At 41.2% G+C, this 17182-nt stretch overlaps 2 protein-coding genes across 4 annotated transcripts in view; one reads left to right on the plus strand and one right to left on the minus strand.

Moving 5' to 3' along the window:
• LOC130164225 (myelin and lymphocyte protein-like) overlaps window positions 1–6643 on the minus strand; it is a 7743-nt gene extending 1100 nt beyond the window's left edge. The window contains exons 1-4 of one of the 2 annotated variants that reach the window (XR_008826581.1): window positions 4489–6643; window positions 1867–2034; window positions 1076–1204; window positions 58–654 (exon numbers count right to left, since the gene is read on the minus strand). Coding sequence is in view for 1 of the 2 variants with exons in the window: in XM_056368825.1 (XP_056224800.1) it covers window positions 580–654; window positions 1076–1204; window positions 1867–2034; window positions 4489–4578 (462 nt within the window). In the remaining variant the exon portion in view is untranslated. Of the gene's footprint in view, window positions 655–1075; window positions 1205–1866; window positions 2035–4488 lie in introns of both variants that reach the window. The other variant, XM_056368825.1, reaches the window with a different exon arrangement.
• A 1778-nt stretch (window positions 6644–8421) lies between these two features.
• Window positions 8422–16993, plus strand: pgap4 (post-GPI attachment to proteins GalNAc transferase 4). 2 transcript variants are annotated; one of them, XM_056371863.1, is made up of 2 exons: window positions 8422–8898; window positions 10974–16993. In XM_056371863.1, exon 2 carries the CDS (start codon window positions 11285–11287, stop codon window positions 12479–12481), a length of 1197 nt encoding a protein of 398 aa, XP_056227838.1. In that variant the 5' UTR covers window positions 8422–8898; window positions 10974–11284; the 3' UTR covers window positions 12482–16993. The 2 variants fall into 2 exon arrangements, with proteins under 2 accessions (XP_056227838.1, XP_056227837.1); XM_056371862.1 differs by having other exon boundaries at window positions 8422–8894.
• The last annotated feature ends 189 nt before the right edge of the window (window positions 16994–17182 follow it).

Consider the following 17182-nt stretch of genomic DNA (forward strand, 5'->3'; position numbering starts at 1 on the left):
CACCTGTTCACAGGTGAAACTCTCACTTCTCAGACTTGTAGTCTGCTGTGTTTGTACCTGAAGCGGAGACTGTTCTGCAGCTGCCGACCAATCAGAGTTCAAAGCTCAACACAAACAAACAAACAAACAAATAACAGTGACGTTTGGAGCACGGCTGCTCTCGTCATGTGATCGGCATCATGTGATTTAAGATGGCGGCGTCCATCGCATCTTTGTCTGATGGAGAGTTGCTCAAAGCGACAAAGTTTTTTTTTGGTGCAGTAAATAAGTGAACATTGTGTGAGCTGTTTGTTTGTTTGTTTGTTTGTTTGTTTGTTTGTTTGTTTGTTTGTTTGTTTGCTTGTTGTTGTTTGTATTTACAGCCTCAGCAGAAACAGCTGTTGTGTGTGATGTCAGCTGTGACGCTGTCCTCCATCACTTCGGATCACTGCCACAGCTGCAGTGATCCAGATGTTGCTCCACAGTCGTCCCCCTCCCTTCATGCCGGCGAGCCACAGCTTCATGTTCAGGCTTCATGAATAAAAATCAGTTCTGTTCTGGCGCTGCTCCCCGGGCTCTGCGGGGGGGGGGGGGGGGGGTCTAGAAAGATTTCCATCGGATGGCGGACAGGATGGTGTGGATGAAGTACAGGAGAGTCGCCACGTACGAGAACACCTGAGGAGACAAAGACGACAAAAGGTCAGGAGGTCGCCAGGGTCGTCAGGACTCTTCCTCTGAGGACCGCGAGTATCTACAGGATACAGGATGTCTGAGCATGTTTTATCCCATTAATGACTAATTATTATCACACTTCCTCCACGGTGTGTTCAGGAGCACGTGAGAAGCTCGGAGATTTAAGATTTAAGTATTTTCTCTGTCCAATAAGCTGCAGTTTTTCAAGCAACAACACCTCTGCCTCACCTGGAGAGCGTCACTTTAAGAGTAAACGGCCACAAAGACACAACATAAATACAAAGAGACACAAAACAACCACAAAGAGACACAAAACAACCACAAAGAGACACTAATCTCTAATAATTAGTTTTATTGGTTTTTGAAGGAGATAATCATCCACTTCACCGACATGGAAACTCACCACTGCAGAGATGTCCAGCTGGTAGCTCTGGAAGTTCTGGCTGTCATCTTGCAGGTCCAGGGTCACTTTGGCCAAAGAAACTGAAGCACTGAGGTAGAAGAAGGCGGCGATGCCGTGATACGCAAAGTCCTGACAGCAGCAGCAGAAGAAGAAGAAGAAGAAGAAGAAGGTTAAATAACTTAATGATGCTGCGTTCACTTTGTCTCTTTTACAAACCTCCATATTTACTGATTGTTTGTCGCCAGGGTTTTAACATCTTCCTCTCTGATGTCAACATGTTGACAGAGCCAACAGTTCGCAGTACTGTAGTAATAACAGTTTGTAGTACTGTAGTAATAACAGTTTGTAGTACTGTAGTAATAACAGTTTGTAGTACTGTAGTAATAACAGTTTGTAGTACTGTAGTAATAACAGTTTGTAGTACTGTAGTAATAACAGTTCACAGTACTGTAGTAATAACAGTTTGCAGTACTGTAGTAATAACAGTTTGTAGTACTGTAGTAATAACAGTTTGTAGTACTGTAGTAATAACAGTTTGCAGTACTGTAGTAATAACAGTTCACAGTACTGTAGTAATAACAGTTTGTAGTACTGTAGTAATAACAGTTTGCAGTACTGTAGTAATAACAGTTCACAGTACTGTAGTAATAACAGTTTGTAGTACTGTAGTAATAACAGTTTGTAGTACTAACAGTTCACAGTACTGTAGTAATACCAGCTTGCAGTACTGCAGTAATAATATACAGTGGTATAAATAATGAAGTGGGTGTGTAAATGTGAGGAGGACTTACGGCTGCGGCCCAGCTGCCTTTGTTGTGATGCCCCCCGCAGGCGAACACCACCGTCCAGATGAAGGTCATGATGAAGCAGAAGACGGAGACGAACATGACCCAGCCCTGAGGGTTCGCCGGCACCACCAGCGTGCACGCCACCAGGATCCAGACCAGACCCCCGAAGATCTGCAGCGAGACCGGAGACAGGTCAGAGGAGATCCTGACCCAGCTGCCCCCCCCCCCCCCCCATAATCAGACCAGTTCATCCACCTCATCACTTCAGCTGTAAACTGCATGTTCAGCACGTGCGGCAGGAATGTGTTTCTCTCGGGTCGTTAAATCCCTTTGTGTAAAAACCTTTTAGAAAAGACACTTAACAAACCTGATTAACAGGCTGAATCTAATAATCCGTCTCATCCTCAGACTGTTCTGAGATCAGCTGGTGTAGTCTCGTTTTTACATCCCTGACTTGGACTAAACTGGACTCAACACGTCCTGGACCTTTTGTCTGGACATGAAACTGTCTCTTCCCACCTGAGTGTGGAGAGGACGGAGAGGACGGAGAACAAGGAGATGCACCTACATGACAAAGTCTTCATTCACTCCGTTAGCAGCGCTTGGGCCAGCGTCGGGCCGGCATCCCTCTCGTCCAGCAACCAGGTGTGCTGGATTTACGCCGCTCTCAAACCTTTTGTCTCCATGGAAACCAAACTTTTTAAGTTGATGGGCAAAATAATAATCACATTCAAACAGCCGTCAAAAAAAGAGTTACGTAAATTTGGCAGTTTTTCTAAATTTTATTTAAGTTTGTGTTGCAGCAGCAAACCTCAGATGTCAGAGGTTTCTTGAATGCACCAAATGCTCTGTGTTTTTACTCTGTTCGTATTTCTGACGGACGGGAATGAAGGCAACAGGATCCTGGTTCCTCCACAATCTACAGTTTGATCCAATCCTGCAAAAAGTGACGATCCTACTGTTTATAAAGTGTTTTCTGATAAGAGACTCTGAGAGGACGGACGACAACAACACTTCAGTTCAACCTGATGTGACCTTTGCAGCAGCTTTTAGTGATTTAGGTTCAGTTGTTTCAGAATAAAAGTCCTTGTCAGGCCTGAGCTTCAGGGCGTTCCTGCCTTCGTTCACTCTACACCTCCGATGATTGACAATCTGCATTATTCATGGAGCTCCACCTGCTGCCATCCCCATCACCCTCCACCTGCTCACACACTCTGGTTCTGTGTGTGTGTGTGTGTGTGTGTGTGTGTGTGTGTGTGTGTGTGTGTGTGTGTGTGTGTGTGTGTGTGTGATGCATGAGTTGATGTGAAAAGGCCTGCAGCATTCCTCCTCTGCTCAGACTGCGCTGACGTCTGTCTGGGTGTGAGGCTCAAACATTTCTACCTTTTCATATCAGCACGTTCTTTCATTCTGATCTCTCCTCCGTCACGCAGGTTCACTCTGCTCCCTCTTAACGTCTGGCTGCAGTGACCTTTGACCTCTGTACATATATGCACTGAGCATTTATTTTGTTTATTATTCTCCTCCTGACACATTCACATGAACTTTAACTCTGGTTTTCTGGTTTGTACGTTTCCTGTAAATTCCAGGTATTCAGCCGGGTCATGCTAACTGCGGCTGAGTGTCGGCACGGTTGGCTGTGTTCCGGCACCACTCTGAGAGCCGGCTCTGGCCCAAATTTAGCTGTTTAGCGGTTTCTGCTAGCAGCACTTGGGCCAACGTCAGGCCAATGTCGGGCCAGTACTGGACCAGCAATGTGCGAGCTTTGGGACATCATCCATCTGGGGTCCAGTGCCGTTCGTGCTGGATTTACGCCACTATCAAACTAAGACTTTTTGTCCTAAAATATTAATAATTTATCATAAAGGTGATGATCATATTTTTATAAACAAAGATAAAAACATCTGTTTTTGTGAGTTAAAGTTTGATCAAATTAATCTGGGTAAGTTAAATTTACACTGTTTGACTTTGTTCCCTCACATATTTAACTTCATATATATCTGATATATAAACACATTTCTGTATCAAACATAAAAACTATCATTTTTTATGTTTGTTAGTGGATCACAATTGTTTTCTTTCTTCTTCTTTAAAAAGCTTCAGAAACAATTAAAACAAACAAATAAATTAAAATGCACAGAATTTAAATTTCAGATATCTAAAATATTTTGACCTTTTAGCTTCAGAAACAAAGGAAAGATGAAGTTTAGATTCTTTTAACACAAATGACAGAAGATGTTCAGATCACTGAACTGCTGCAGGTTCAGCTTCATCACGTGAGAGCGGTTTGTTTTCTGTCTAAACATCACTGAGTCCTCAGCAGCGGCACAACGTCATTTCACTGGTTCCCAGTCCGGCGTCTGGTTCCGGTTTCCAGGAAACCAGAATCAGACCGCTACACTTAACAAGTCTGTCATGAACATGTTTGTCTTTAGTTGGAAGCTACACAGCAGTGAGACTGTCTCAATCATTATTACTAATTAAAACAAGGCTGGACAGGATGTTTTCAGCCGTGCGTAAAAGCTGCGTCAAAGTGCCCGCACCGTGCGCACCGCTGAGCGCGCTCACACCTCACAGAGAAAAGTTCCTCTCCTGTGTAAAACCTCTGCAGCTGCTGATTCTTACCAGTTCCGGCAGGTAGAGGATGTCGGGGATGGTCGTACATATTCCGATCCCGCTGGGGAGGTTCCCCATGGTGGCGGTGTTGGAGGCCATCCTGTTCCTGCTGCTGCTGCTGCTGCTGCTGCTGCTGCTGCTCAGACTGACGCGGGACTCAGAGCTGCTGCGGTTTAAACCAGAAGGATCCGACTGGAAAAACCGGAATCCCCATCAGCCGCGCGGAGACACGCCCGGCGGCCAGCGCGCACCGGAGCTGCGGAGAGTGAGAGCCGTTAGCCGGCTGAGCTCCGCCGGATGTGTGGGCGGTCAGTGTGATGGAGGGTCGGTGAGACACAGACACTTATCAGTGTTTGTCCAGCGTGACTCATTCATCACCATGACAACCTGCAGCAGCCCTGCTTCCATTAGCAACAACAACAACAACAACAACAACAACAGACTCATTAGTAACTGTAATAAAGTCTCAGTGACGGTGATTTAATTTAGATTTGCTCCAGTTTTTTTGTAGATTTGATTAATCTGAATATGATCATACTGAATAATGATAATATTATTATTTTTTATGATTTCACATTAATTATTGTATCAGAGTTGATATCAGTTAATCTATTAGCCTAGCTTAGCACAAAGACTGGAAGCAGGGGGAAAGTGTTCGCCAGGTTCCATCAGAAGAGGGAAAACCCGCCTTTAGGCGACTTGTCTCTCATTTACTCTTCGTTGTTTAAATGCAAACACAACAAGAAAAAAGGAGATGTTGCGTTTTTTATTTACTGAAGCTATTTGTTAGCATCTCTAAAGTCTCGAGCTCATAGTGGAGTTGTTCTTTGGATGTCAGCTAAACCCAGCTGACTACAGGATGGACTGGTAACTAGCTGGTTAGCCAGCAAGATATAACAGAGGTAGACGTTTCCCCTTTTAATTGAGCTAAGCTAACAGTTCCCCCTGCTTCCAGTCTTTGTGCTAAGCTAAACTGACCATTCTTCTTTAATGATTCTGGGTCAAACTGGCTAACAAGGCTAAAGAGTCACAGTGATAATGCAAATAAAGCATCGAGTGCTGGTCACTCTTAAGAAGCCCTTGTCAGAAGGTCGAATGGTTTCAGACTATTTTTTCTATGTGTGAGCATCTGAGCTCAGATCAGTTTGTGACCCTGCAGCCTGTCACACCTCACACTGTAAACAACAGAACCATGGAAACAACCGGCATCTCATTTGGCAGGACGGGCTGCTGAGGAGGAGAGCCGTCCGACAGACACCTCAGATAATCGCCGAGCTGGATCTGGTTTCCTGCCGCTGTCATCCTATCCTGCTGCCTGGGAAACCCACTCCTGATGGAGACAACAGTCTGTAGACATGTCAGAGGACGAGGACTGTCCAGAACCTCGTCCAAAACCTTCTCTATACAAGAACCAGAACTACTGTTTCTCCAAACTTTAAATCCTGTGGAAAACAACAGTTGAGACAAAACCTTCCAGATGTCGTCTGTCTTTAGAGATTAACACACAGTCTCTTCTGATTTATTCATGCACCTTATTGCTTGTAACGCAATACAAAACTTTGTAGACGATTAAGTTTTCTGTAGACAGAAGAGAAGCAAAGGTTAGTGGTAGTAGTTGTAAAAACCTGCGTTTGGCAAAACATTTTCCAAAGACATTCATGTTCCCCAAAGGGTGAAGCCTGAGTTCATGGACAGTTTGTCCTCCACCATGAGGAGGTCAAAACTTCCATTTAATTAGCAAAATATCTGAACATCTACTGGATGGACTGTCACAAACTTTTATTAAAACATTCATGTTCCCCAGAGGATGAATCCTGATGAAATTGCTAATTTCCTGACTTTTTGTCTTTCATCACCAGCAGGTCAAAATTTCCATTTATTCAGCAAAAATATCTGAACATCTACTGGATGGACTGTCACAAACTTTTATTAAAACATTCATGTTCCCCAGAGGATGAATCCTGATGAATGTGATGATCCTGTAACTTTTCATCTTGCACCATTTGTAGGTAAAAATTTCCACTTCTTAACATCTATTGGATGGACTTGCTCAAACTTTTTCTGAAACATTGTTGTTCCCCAGAGGATGAATCCTGCTGACTCTGATGATTCCCTGACGGTTCCTCTTGCGCCACTGGCCTGTGGTTTTATGGGCTCGGCTTCCAGAGGCATTAAAAGACTCAATATAAACAAGGAAAACGATTTCTCTCCTGGTGCTGGACTATCCACCCACCCCCCACCCCACCCGACCCCCACCCACCTGTAAACTGCTGCTCCAGGATTCAGTTTCTACAAAGTGATGCAACCTGAGCTGCAGGTAAATTCCTTCTTTCCCCTCTGCTCTATTGTCCCGCTGATAGTGTTATTAGGTAATGGGCTGTCTGCCGGGGAGACACTGTGTTATCTAATCTTCAGGACAATCAGCAGAGCCTGAGCTCGGCGCTGAATACTTCATGATAAGATGATAAATGCTGCAGTCCTGGATCAATACCCCAAACTGCTCATTACGGCTCATGGTTCAACATTTTCAGTTCAGCCGTTTACTCTTAGAGCGCCGCTGAAATTTACTGAATTATCAGACTCCATCAGACACTTTATGGATGTAACCTAAATACTGAACACAAACAGAGCATCAGTCTGAAGTCCTGTTGGTTGGATGGATGATTTATCTGTTTGTCCTGTGTGTCCTGAGGGTGGCGCTAGAGAGTTCATCCTCATCCAGATCCCTCTGGTAGTTGAAGAGATTAAAGTGAGTAAAGTAACTATGTCACTATCTAAAATGTGCTCCCACACACACCGTCCTGCTGCCCCGAATAGTCACTACAGCGCCAAATGTGGATTAATCCGCCGCTGAAAATAGTCCCCAACAAATTCGATATTTCCTCCTGTTTGTTTGATAAAAAAATACAGTGAGCAGCTGTTTCAGAAAATTACTGAGACTTAAAAAAATGAAACTATATATTTGTGTTTTGGTGGCTCCGTAAACCTCAGTGTCTTGCTCTAGGGCACTTTGGCAGCTGTGAGTTGTGGAGGCGTGGAACGCCGTCTGCCAGTTGGACCGGCTCGGCTCGGCTCGGCCTGGCACGGCTCGGTAGGGACACTGTCAGTGTGCCGGTGTCTCGCTGTTGTTCCTGCTGAGCTATAAACTGATGGATCACTGTCACCTGAGCTCACTGCATCTACAGGGGTTATTACTAAACATAGACAAGAACACAGGTGACGGCTCACTGACCTCAGGTCCTTTACTGAGGTACCACACTGTGGAAAATTTGAAGTTGAAAACTTAAATAATTAATCAATTATCAAAATAGTTGCTTCAACATGTTCACAGTTTGACTCTGGTGTATCTGACATTCCTGATAAACGATCTGAAGGATGTTTTGTGAGCTTGTGTCGGAGGTGAACGTCACTCTGACGTGAGACACCTGTTCAGATCAGAGATAAACTCACATCTGTCTGTAACAGTCACAGTAACATTCTGTTACTGAGATGAAGAGATGAAAAGAGACACCAAGACACACTTTACACATTATATATATATATATATATATACACACACACACACATATATATACAGTATATGTATAGGATATATATTTGCACTCTGAGCACTTATATATAAAGTATAAAACCTCTTAGAAATTGGAACAATTTTGTATATTGCCATATATGTCTAGCCCATACAAATATGTATGTTTATGTACATAGCTGATATTGTATAAATAAGTTTCATAAATATATAGCCATCCACAAGCCTGTCAGTATATGCTGATGTTATATACGCTGGGGTCCAAAAGTCTGCGACAACTTTCCTAGAAGATGAAAAATGAATGATAAAATTAATAAGAAAAGCATATATATTTTAACAATATATATTTGAGTTATACATAAACGACATACATATAGAAATTATATAATTATATATATACAGTATATATATATATAATTTCTTTATGTATGTTGTTTTATTAAACTTGCAAATATAACTCAAATATATATTGTTAATACATATGGTAGCAACATGTTATACTACATAAAAATTCACACATTTTTAAATATAAATTCTCCTATGGGTATTTCATATATGTTATTAATGTGGCTATATTTTCATATATCCAGAAAATGTATAATATATCCCTTTATAGGTGACATATCTCAACATCACAATTATATAGTATATAGTATATAATAGTTATAGTAACAGTAGTAGTAGTCGTATAATGTGACCGTATCTATCCCATGCAGTTGCTCTCTCAGGGCCTGTACTGCCACCTGCTGGTCAGGAGCGGAACTTCCCTGCGCCTGTAGTCGCAGTGTTACGGTATCGGAGCCGCGGGTGTTACGGTACCTGGGAGGGAGCAGCTGTGATGTTTGGACATGGCAGAGACCAGAAGAACCGCAGCAGCTCCTCAACTGTACGTGAGTCTGAAAACCTCCGCGTTTTTATGTCTGTGAAACACCGACCTGTCCGCCATGATGTTTCACCAGGGACGTCAGTTAGCTCCGTCAGTTAGCTCCGCGCTAACTAACCGATAACCAGCTGGTTAGTTTAAGCATTGATCTTTGATTGTGTGGACACGCTGTACCGGAAGCGACATAATAGACACTGTCACAGTAAAAGCGAACAATTAACACCGTCCAGGTGTTTGTGTTTAATGTGTTAAATATGATTAATGTGTTTAATGTGATTAACCCGGAGTCAGAGACAGTACAGACGGTTTTGCACCGTGTTTCTGTGTCACTTTCACTGTTAAGCAAGAACCTACAGTTAGCAGAAACTGTTTACTACTTTACAGTCGCTATATGAGGCTTAAACTGGCTGTATACAATAACCATAGATATATAAAAGGCTCTACATAGTTTCACATTAATGGTTTGTTCAGTATGTGACACTAACTCTTTATTCTTGCTGGACATCATGTTGTTTTCTTGCAGGTAGCCTCTTGTAGTTTAGGCCACATGGACGGAATCAGTAGCTGTTAGAAGCTCCTCCCCATTTATAAACATGAGGATATAATGCAGAATAACAACAACTACAAAGAAGAAACAGAATGACAATAAAGACAAACAAATTGACTACAAATTGAAACAAAATGACCAAAAATACACAGAAAATGACAATAAAGAGAAACAAAATTACCAAAATGACAAGAAAGAGACACAAATACACAAATGAAAAACAACAGCAGAGAAACAAAACAACTACAAAGAGACACAAACTGACAATAAAAACAACGTGTCACGAAATAATGCAGCCCGTATCATTTATAATGTAAAAATAATAATAATAAAGTTTATTTATTTAGCACTTATCAAAATCAGAGTTTACAAAGTGCTTCACCGGGATGAAAAAACAAAACACATGCAGACAAATGAATCATAAAACAATAAAAACATAATAAAAATAGAAACACAAATAAGGAATTTAAGTTTGTGAAATATTTAAAAATAGAGATTATTCAAACGCTTTGTGAAAGAAATGTGTTTGTAGGGATTTTGTGTCTCGCTCAGTCTGGGAATGTTAGCCCAGTGTCGGAAGGGTGGGGCTCTTAGTCATGTCTGCGCCCATTGTCTCATATTTTGTCCACGGGTGTGTGTAATCGCTCCTCCTGTCCCGTCTGTGAAGGATGTTGTTCTGTGTAGAAATTAACTGAGGCGTTCATGATAATCTGAAAACTGATGATAGTCTGAAACTCTTGCATTCAGTCAATTAAACAAATCATTATCATCTAATCCAATCAATCATCATCATCATTACATTTCTTTCAGCATGATATTTCCTCCACAACAGCAACTACAACAGTTAAAGCGCCATATTAATGAAGTAATATTTATGCAGAATGAGGAGGGGGGGATTTTATTCCCCATCACTTGCATTGAAATCACTTTAGGAAGCAGTAACTCTTTTAATGGAAATAGGGACATTTAGTAGTATTGTTTTGTTTCTCCATCTTTACACACTCATGCAGTTTAGTTCAAACTTTTTTCAACTCACACAACTTTATTTTAAATTCTCGTGGAGATCCCACAATTTCCAAATATCTCAAACCTGTCAGTTTGGGGAAAATGTGTCTAAAATGATGCACAGACATCAGTTTGATTCAGCTGTGCAGCCATAAAAAGATTGTGTCTTGTGATTGAATAATACACTCTTACACACTGTGAAGCCTGTGCATACAGTTAATGAAACATAAAAGGACATTGAAGAGAAGAATAACTAAGAAGTGAAGACTTATACTTCAGGAAATTAATATGTATGTTCATCAGTTGTAGCATTCTGCCATTGAATATACAAATAAAGTTTTTTACACTGAGGTAAGAGGAACTAAACCAAGATCAACAAAACCTTCTCATCATTTTAAACTCTGTAATAAAAATTTGCAGAACTGTTGTGAAAGGTAGAAGCTTGGTTTTCCATTGGATATGCTTTGCAAAGATGATAAACGAGGATGTGATTTATAGCCTTTTCCTTTGGTTTTTTATGTTTCATACAGGTTGAAAACAGTTGAGAACAATAACTGAGGATTAAACCTTCATCTCGTCTCTCCCTACTGATGCAGACGACCAGGACCGAGCCGAAACTCTCTCCTCCATCTTCACAAGAAGTCGTGCCAACACCCGTCTCATTTTCCAGAGAGCTATCAGTTCACGGCCGGTTCATCGGGTTTCACCGTTGTGGTCAGTCCTGTGGGTTTTCTAAAGCAAACTGCATGCTGGGACACCGTAAATGTTGACCTAAACCCTCCTGAGCGGAACTCCTCTGTCTGACTTCATCGCTGCGTGACCTCAGACGGATGTTTCATCAATGCCTCGATGGAAAGCGTTCTTCAGTCAGTACTTGCGATGGTCGAGCACCGTCACTCAAGCCCTCGTCCTGTGTATCATCACGTTCTGCATCGTTCTTCCTCTGTGCTGCCATCAGCTGCTTTACTCTTACTTCTTCATCAGGACCATGTACCTGGACTCCATGAGTGAGGATGTCCTGCAGGAGAGTCTCAACCGAGGTCAGGACGCCCTGCATTTCTGGCAGAGTGCTTCCACCGCAGTGTCGTCGTCTTCCAGATTGAGCGACATTGCCCGGCATCCTGAGCTGCTGGTTACCGTGGTGACAGCCAGGCGGAATGAGGGGCGGGACTTCCACTACTTGCTCCAGGTGATGCGGCAGCTGAGCAGCATTGTGGGAGGCTGTGGGGAGCGGCGGTGTGCCGAGGTGCTGGTCTGTGACGTGGAAAGTGGCCCCCAGGAAAACCAGGACGCCAAGCTGCTGGAGGCCCACTTCAGGGTGGTCCGGCGTTCCCCAGAGGAGCAGCAGGCGAACCGGGAACGAATCAACACCTTCGAGAGGGAGAAGAGGGATTACGTCTTCTGTCTCCGCAAAGGATGGGAGCTGGTGAAGCCCAAGAATGTGGTCGTCTTAGAGGATGACGCTTTGCCCAGACAAGATTTTTTCACGGTTATTAAAGACCTTCTGTCACGTCGCTTTGCCTTCCAGACTCTCTACATCAAGTTGTATCACCCCGAAAGGTTGCAGCGCTACTGGAACCCAGAGCCTTACCGCATCCTGGAGTGGGTGGGGCTCGGGCTGGTCGGAGCGACGGCCCTCCTCCTCACCTTTCCCTACTGGAACCCCTGCTCTTTCTCCTTCACGCTGTCGGCCGGCCACCTCCTCTTCTTCACCCTTTACTTCATGGCAGCTGCGGAGCTGCTGGGGCGGCACTACCTTCTGGAGGTGCGTAGACTTTCCCCGCAGTTCTACGCCGTCTCCCCGGCCACCGAGTGCTGCACCCCGGCCATGCTCTACCCCGGCAACACCTCGCTTAGGGTGGCCGAGTACCTGGACGGCTCGTTCTGTGTCAAGGGGAACGCCAAAGACATGGTTCTATATCACATGGCGAGGATGATCCCTGGGGAAAGGTCTCACAGCGTTGAACCCAACCTCATCACCCACATCGGGGCCTATTCCTCGGTCAGGGGCAACCCATTCAGGCCCAAACTCCTCTGACAGAACCAGGAGAAGGTGGATCACAGGGGATTTAATGAAATTCCTTCTAGCTTGGTTCTACTTTTTCTTTTCAGGACTCTTCAGACATGTGAAGACATCACTCAGTGAGTACTGGTTTGTCGCTTTGCAGGTGAAAAGGCATGAAGATGAAAACTGGGCTTGGTTTGGTTGAAATATTCTGTTTTCTAGATTTGAAGGTTACAACTTCTGAAAACAGAGAGGGAAATTTAAACTGTCCCTTTTCAACCAAGTTTAGCCTCGTTTCGGACACAAACTACTCTCACTAAGTTGTGTTTTCAGTTTGGGACCTAGACATCATCATCATGCTGGAGAACTTCTTAAATCAGTTTTGGCGACTGTCACGTTTTCTATTCATCTGAAGTTTTACATGGTTCTGTATCACTCTATTGCCTGGGTTCATGAATCTATTCTGAAATCCATCACATGCTGTCAGAATACTTCATCATCCACTTTCAAAAACTGCGGATTTTTCACTCAATAACATGCTACATGAATATCACGAAAGTTGTGAGATTATTGAAGGATTTGTTCACTGTTAACCCAAACCTGGGTTCTTCGTTGGGTTTTATCATTCCAGTGTGTCAATCGATCAGGCCTTCAAACACCAGGACGAGTCCGCTTCTTTCTTGGGTTGTAAAGCCAGACTTGTGTCAGGTTGAAGCGACTCTTTATCTTGGCTTATTTATCTAGAGGTTTGTGGTTGAACAACGGTGAACAAATCCTTTATGGGAGTAACTCGAGTAAGATGGGGTCAAAGTCTTTACAACCCTGCAGTCCTGGTGGTCTGTAGTCCAGCCTGTGTGGATCAAACAGGAGTGGTGAACCCAGACCAGGATTCGCTGAGACTGTGGATTTCTGATTTTGTCATGCGTTTGTATTTTTGTACAAAATGTTGAAATAAGCAGTCATATCATATGGTTAACACCATCTCTGTGGTACAGTGGGCCATCCTACAGTAGAGTACAGTAGAGCAATATTACACTGTTACAGTCCTGCTGCACGAGAAACAACTACTGCGGCAGAACCACACTAACCTCAATGTTTATGTGATCTACAGAGCAACGACTCGACCAAACCTCCATACTAACACATGAGGCGTTCCCTGTTAACCTTTTAAAGAACAGTCTGAGATTTTATGTAAATCGCTCACTAAAGCTGCGTTCATGTCACATCAGCATCACCTTAATTATTTATGCGGGAGGGAAGGGAATGATGGGAAAGACTGGAGAGCCCAACTGCCTTAATCAATAAACTCTTACTAAACAAAATAGAAAGACACAAATGATCACATTAGCCGTACTAGCTAGCAAGACACCTGTGTGCTACAAAACACTACTGATGGTTACTACGCAGGAGTGTAATTTGAACAAAGTGTAAAAAAAAATACCACACTTGTTCAATATAGCACTATATCTATTAAATCTCAGTATTTAATTGCCTTTAAAGGTGCTATATAGCTGTAGGTTCTCACTAATGCTACATAGCTAGCGATAGCATTAGCAGCTGTTTACTTACCGGTCTAGAAGAAACGTAGCGAGTTCAGCATTAACCTTAATTTCTTTATTTGCCAAGAGCTGTCTCCAGCGGTGGAAAGCAACGCCAATGTTAACTCTTGTTTTGCTACTGAAGTTATCATGCTAACAGCTAGCCTCGGTCTGTAGTGAGTCACTGTAGCGTCCAATTTGCCTTCAATACATCACGAGAAGACAAAGTAGCGTATTCTCACTTCTTGTTTTGTAAATTCAAAGATGGCTGAAGCTTAGCTTTGCTTAGCTTAGCTTAGCAAGTGACTATCATCAGGAACCCACAACAGAAACATCACATATAGCCACTTAAACAACAGACTTATACTCCGCCTCTGTACTTTTTAAGTCGGACATATAGGATTCAATTTCCTGACTTGGGTGTTGACATGAATCCTGTTTACAAGAGGGAAACTGATAATTATGGTAACTCTGACATGACGTGAACGTGGCGTTAGCTCACAAACATCTAGGGCTTATGGGAAATGGGGTTCATTAAAGGCCTCTAAAAAACATAAAATAACATCCTCTGAAAAAGACAACGATCCAATGCTGGAATTTTAGTCATTAGTGCAAATATTAATGAAGTTTTCTTACTTCTGGATCAAAACCTGGAAGTTCTGGTTTCATTTCGGCTCTGTTTTGATTTAACATAAACCTGTTCAGCTGCTGAGCTTCACACTTTGTCAGGATGCAGGTTATTGTAGATTTCTGCTTTTTTTTTGTTTTTTCAAACAATCAGTTTCACTTTTAATGTTACAAGAGAAAAAAAACAGTCAGACCCACCTAGTTTACTCTTCTTCATCTTGTTAACTAGGAGTCTGGTCAGCAGTCCATCCTGTAGTTACAGTTCAAACCTGACAACCCCACTATAAGCTATATTGATGGAGCTCAGCTAACAGTTTCCCCCCATTTCCAGTCTTTGTGCTAAGCTTGGCTAAACACTTCCTGGATATTTCTCTGTCTGGTGTCTGAAACATCTGACTGTGAATAAGACAGAGAAGAAGAAGATGTACTAAAATGTCAGACTGTTTATTTAACACCAACCAAGCGGCTCACTGACCACTCTGAATGTGCCTTTAATGTTTCTGACATTATAATATTGACCATGACTCAGCTCTGGATGAAGTTGATCTGTTGCAATATTTGAGTGCATTAAATTTGTACATATTCGTGTGTAGTAATTAACTTAGATGAATAACTGTTAAAATTACAGGAAGTACCTGCCAAAGTAAAACCATCAGGCCTACGAGAGTTCTCCAGACTGCCACTAATGACACTTAAAATACACTGGAGTAAGAAACCGCCAAATTAAGAGTTTAATTCTTAAAATAAAATAACAACCGTGATAAATTATAGGCATTGTTGATTGTTTTAAATGCACAAAAGATAACGGCACAATTTAAAGAAAAACATCTTTAAAGAGAATATTTTGAATCCAGAATGAAAATGAACGTAAAGAGTTTAAATAACAAAATCACAGATTATGTTATATGATTATATTATATTTATTAGACTGTTAATATGACGTGTCTGAGGAATGTTCTACTTCCTGTTGTGTATTGTATAAACATACACATGAAAATGACATAATGAAACACGTTTTTTTTAAATTTACTCATATTTTAAAGAAGTAGTTTGACATTTTGGGTGTCAGGCTTCATATTTAATATTTATTGGTACAGATCTGAACGTCCGACTGTCGGCATGACAGAGGAAACTATTCCTAAAAGGAAACATCAGCTGTTCACTCATCAGTCATTTTCACACTACATATCACCAGGTGATCGACAGGTCTGGTCTGTTTGGTATGGAGATATGCAAAGTTAGAATAAATAAATAAATGAATAATGCTGTTATTAATGTGGAAAGTCAGTTTTATTTTTGCACCGTAAAACCTCCAAATCATGAATGTTTGTGCGATTGTTTTGAGTGATGATTTAATATATCAGATAACGAGATTAACTTACTAATATAATAATAAGATATTAAAATATATAATAATAACAGAGTAGCTTCTATGAAATATATGAAAACATAAGGAGACTGATTTCATATTGATTATCATTGATGGAACATTCTCTTTGTTAAAGGGCTGATGATCAAATAACAATTTAACTACTAATCAATTCAACATTCAATTGCACTTTACTAAAAATATACAGTATATGTATATATATATATAATATATATATATATATATATATATATATAAATAAATATAAAATAATGAAATAAGTTATTTTATTCTATAAAGTGAATGCAGAAATATAAAAGAACAAAATATGAGTGTTGGATCAAAAAAAGAAAAGTTAAAAATACAAAAGAAATCAGTGAACTGCAGAGTCTATTTTATTTAGAGGAAGATAAATGAGCTGTAGCTGTACAGTACGAACAGCATCACTGATTAAAATAAAAAATTAACACTTTTAATTTAGGGTTTGGTTGAAGTTTGGTTTTGTTTTGGTTTGGTTTGGTTTCTGAAACACAGTATATTATTTTATTTCACATTTAAATCATAAAGTGTTGGTGTGTCGCTCCTTAGTTCAGTGCAATACAAACGTGTATTTGATTAAAGTTGCGTGATGTTTCATTTTGTCATTCACTGCAGAACAACCATGTTAATAACATTTACCTTAAGCTGGATTTTTATTTCTTTTAATTTGACTCTTTATTTTGACATTTTTGCAGATTTATTGTCTAAAACGAGCTCTGAATCTGAACTCAACTGACCAAAGATCGGTGCTCTTTTGAATGCGAAAATATGTTGTTTAAATCAGAAATTTCAAAATAAAAGCATTGTATTGATTTCAACTCAAATAAGGCGTAAAAAAATTAATCTGGGAAGGATGATGCAAATGAAATATTTTCTGTTTTGGGCTGGATTTGAATTTTGATGCGTCTGTTTACACTGTGACTCTTTCACTGTTTACTACATTTAAAACACAATAAATCAGTGGGTTTGAAATCACGTGTCGTCAGACTTTGTATTCCTGTGATGATGTCTTCTTGTCGACCAACCAGGAGGTAAAAACAAAATCCCTGGTGAACAAACCTGATTCGTGTTCAACAAAAAGAAATGTCTACAGGTCAGACGCTTTGTCTGTTTACTGATGAAACTTCACTCAGTTTTAAGCTTTTGTGTTTAAATTAAAAA

Source organism: Seriola aureovittata, chromosome 3 (genome assembly GCF_021018895.1).
Source record: "Seriola aureovittata isolate HTS-2021-v1 ecotype China chromosome 3, ASM2101889v1, whole genome shotgun sequence".
In the NCBI taxonomy this organism is placed as follows: Eukaryota; Metazoa; Chordata; class Actinopteri; order Carangiformes; family Carangidae; genus Seriola; species Seriola aureovittata.

Excerpts from the sequence above, each read along its gene's own strand:
- pgap4 (XM_056371863.1), top strand. The coding sequence starts at position 11,285 with ATGCCTCGATGGAAAGCGTTCTTCAGTCAGTACTTGCGATGGTCGAGC.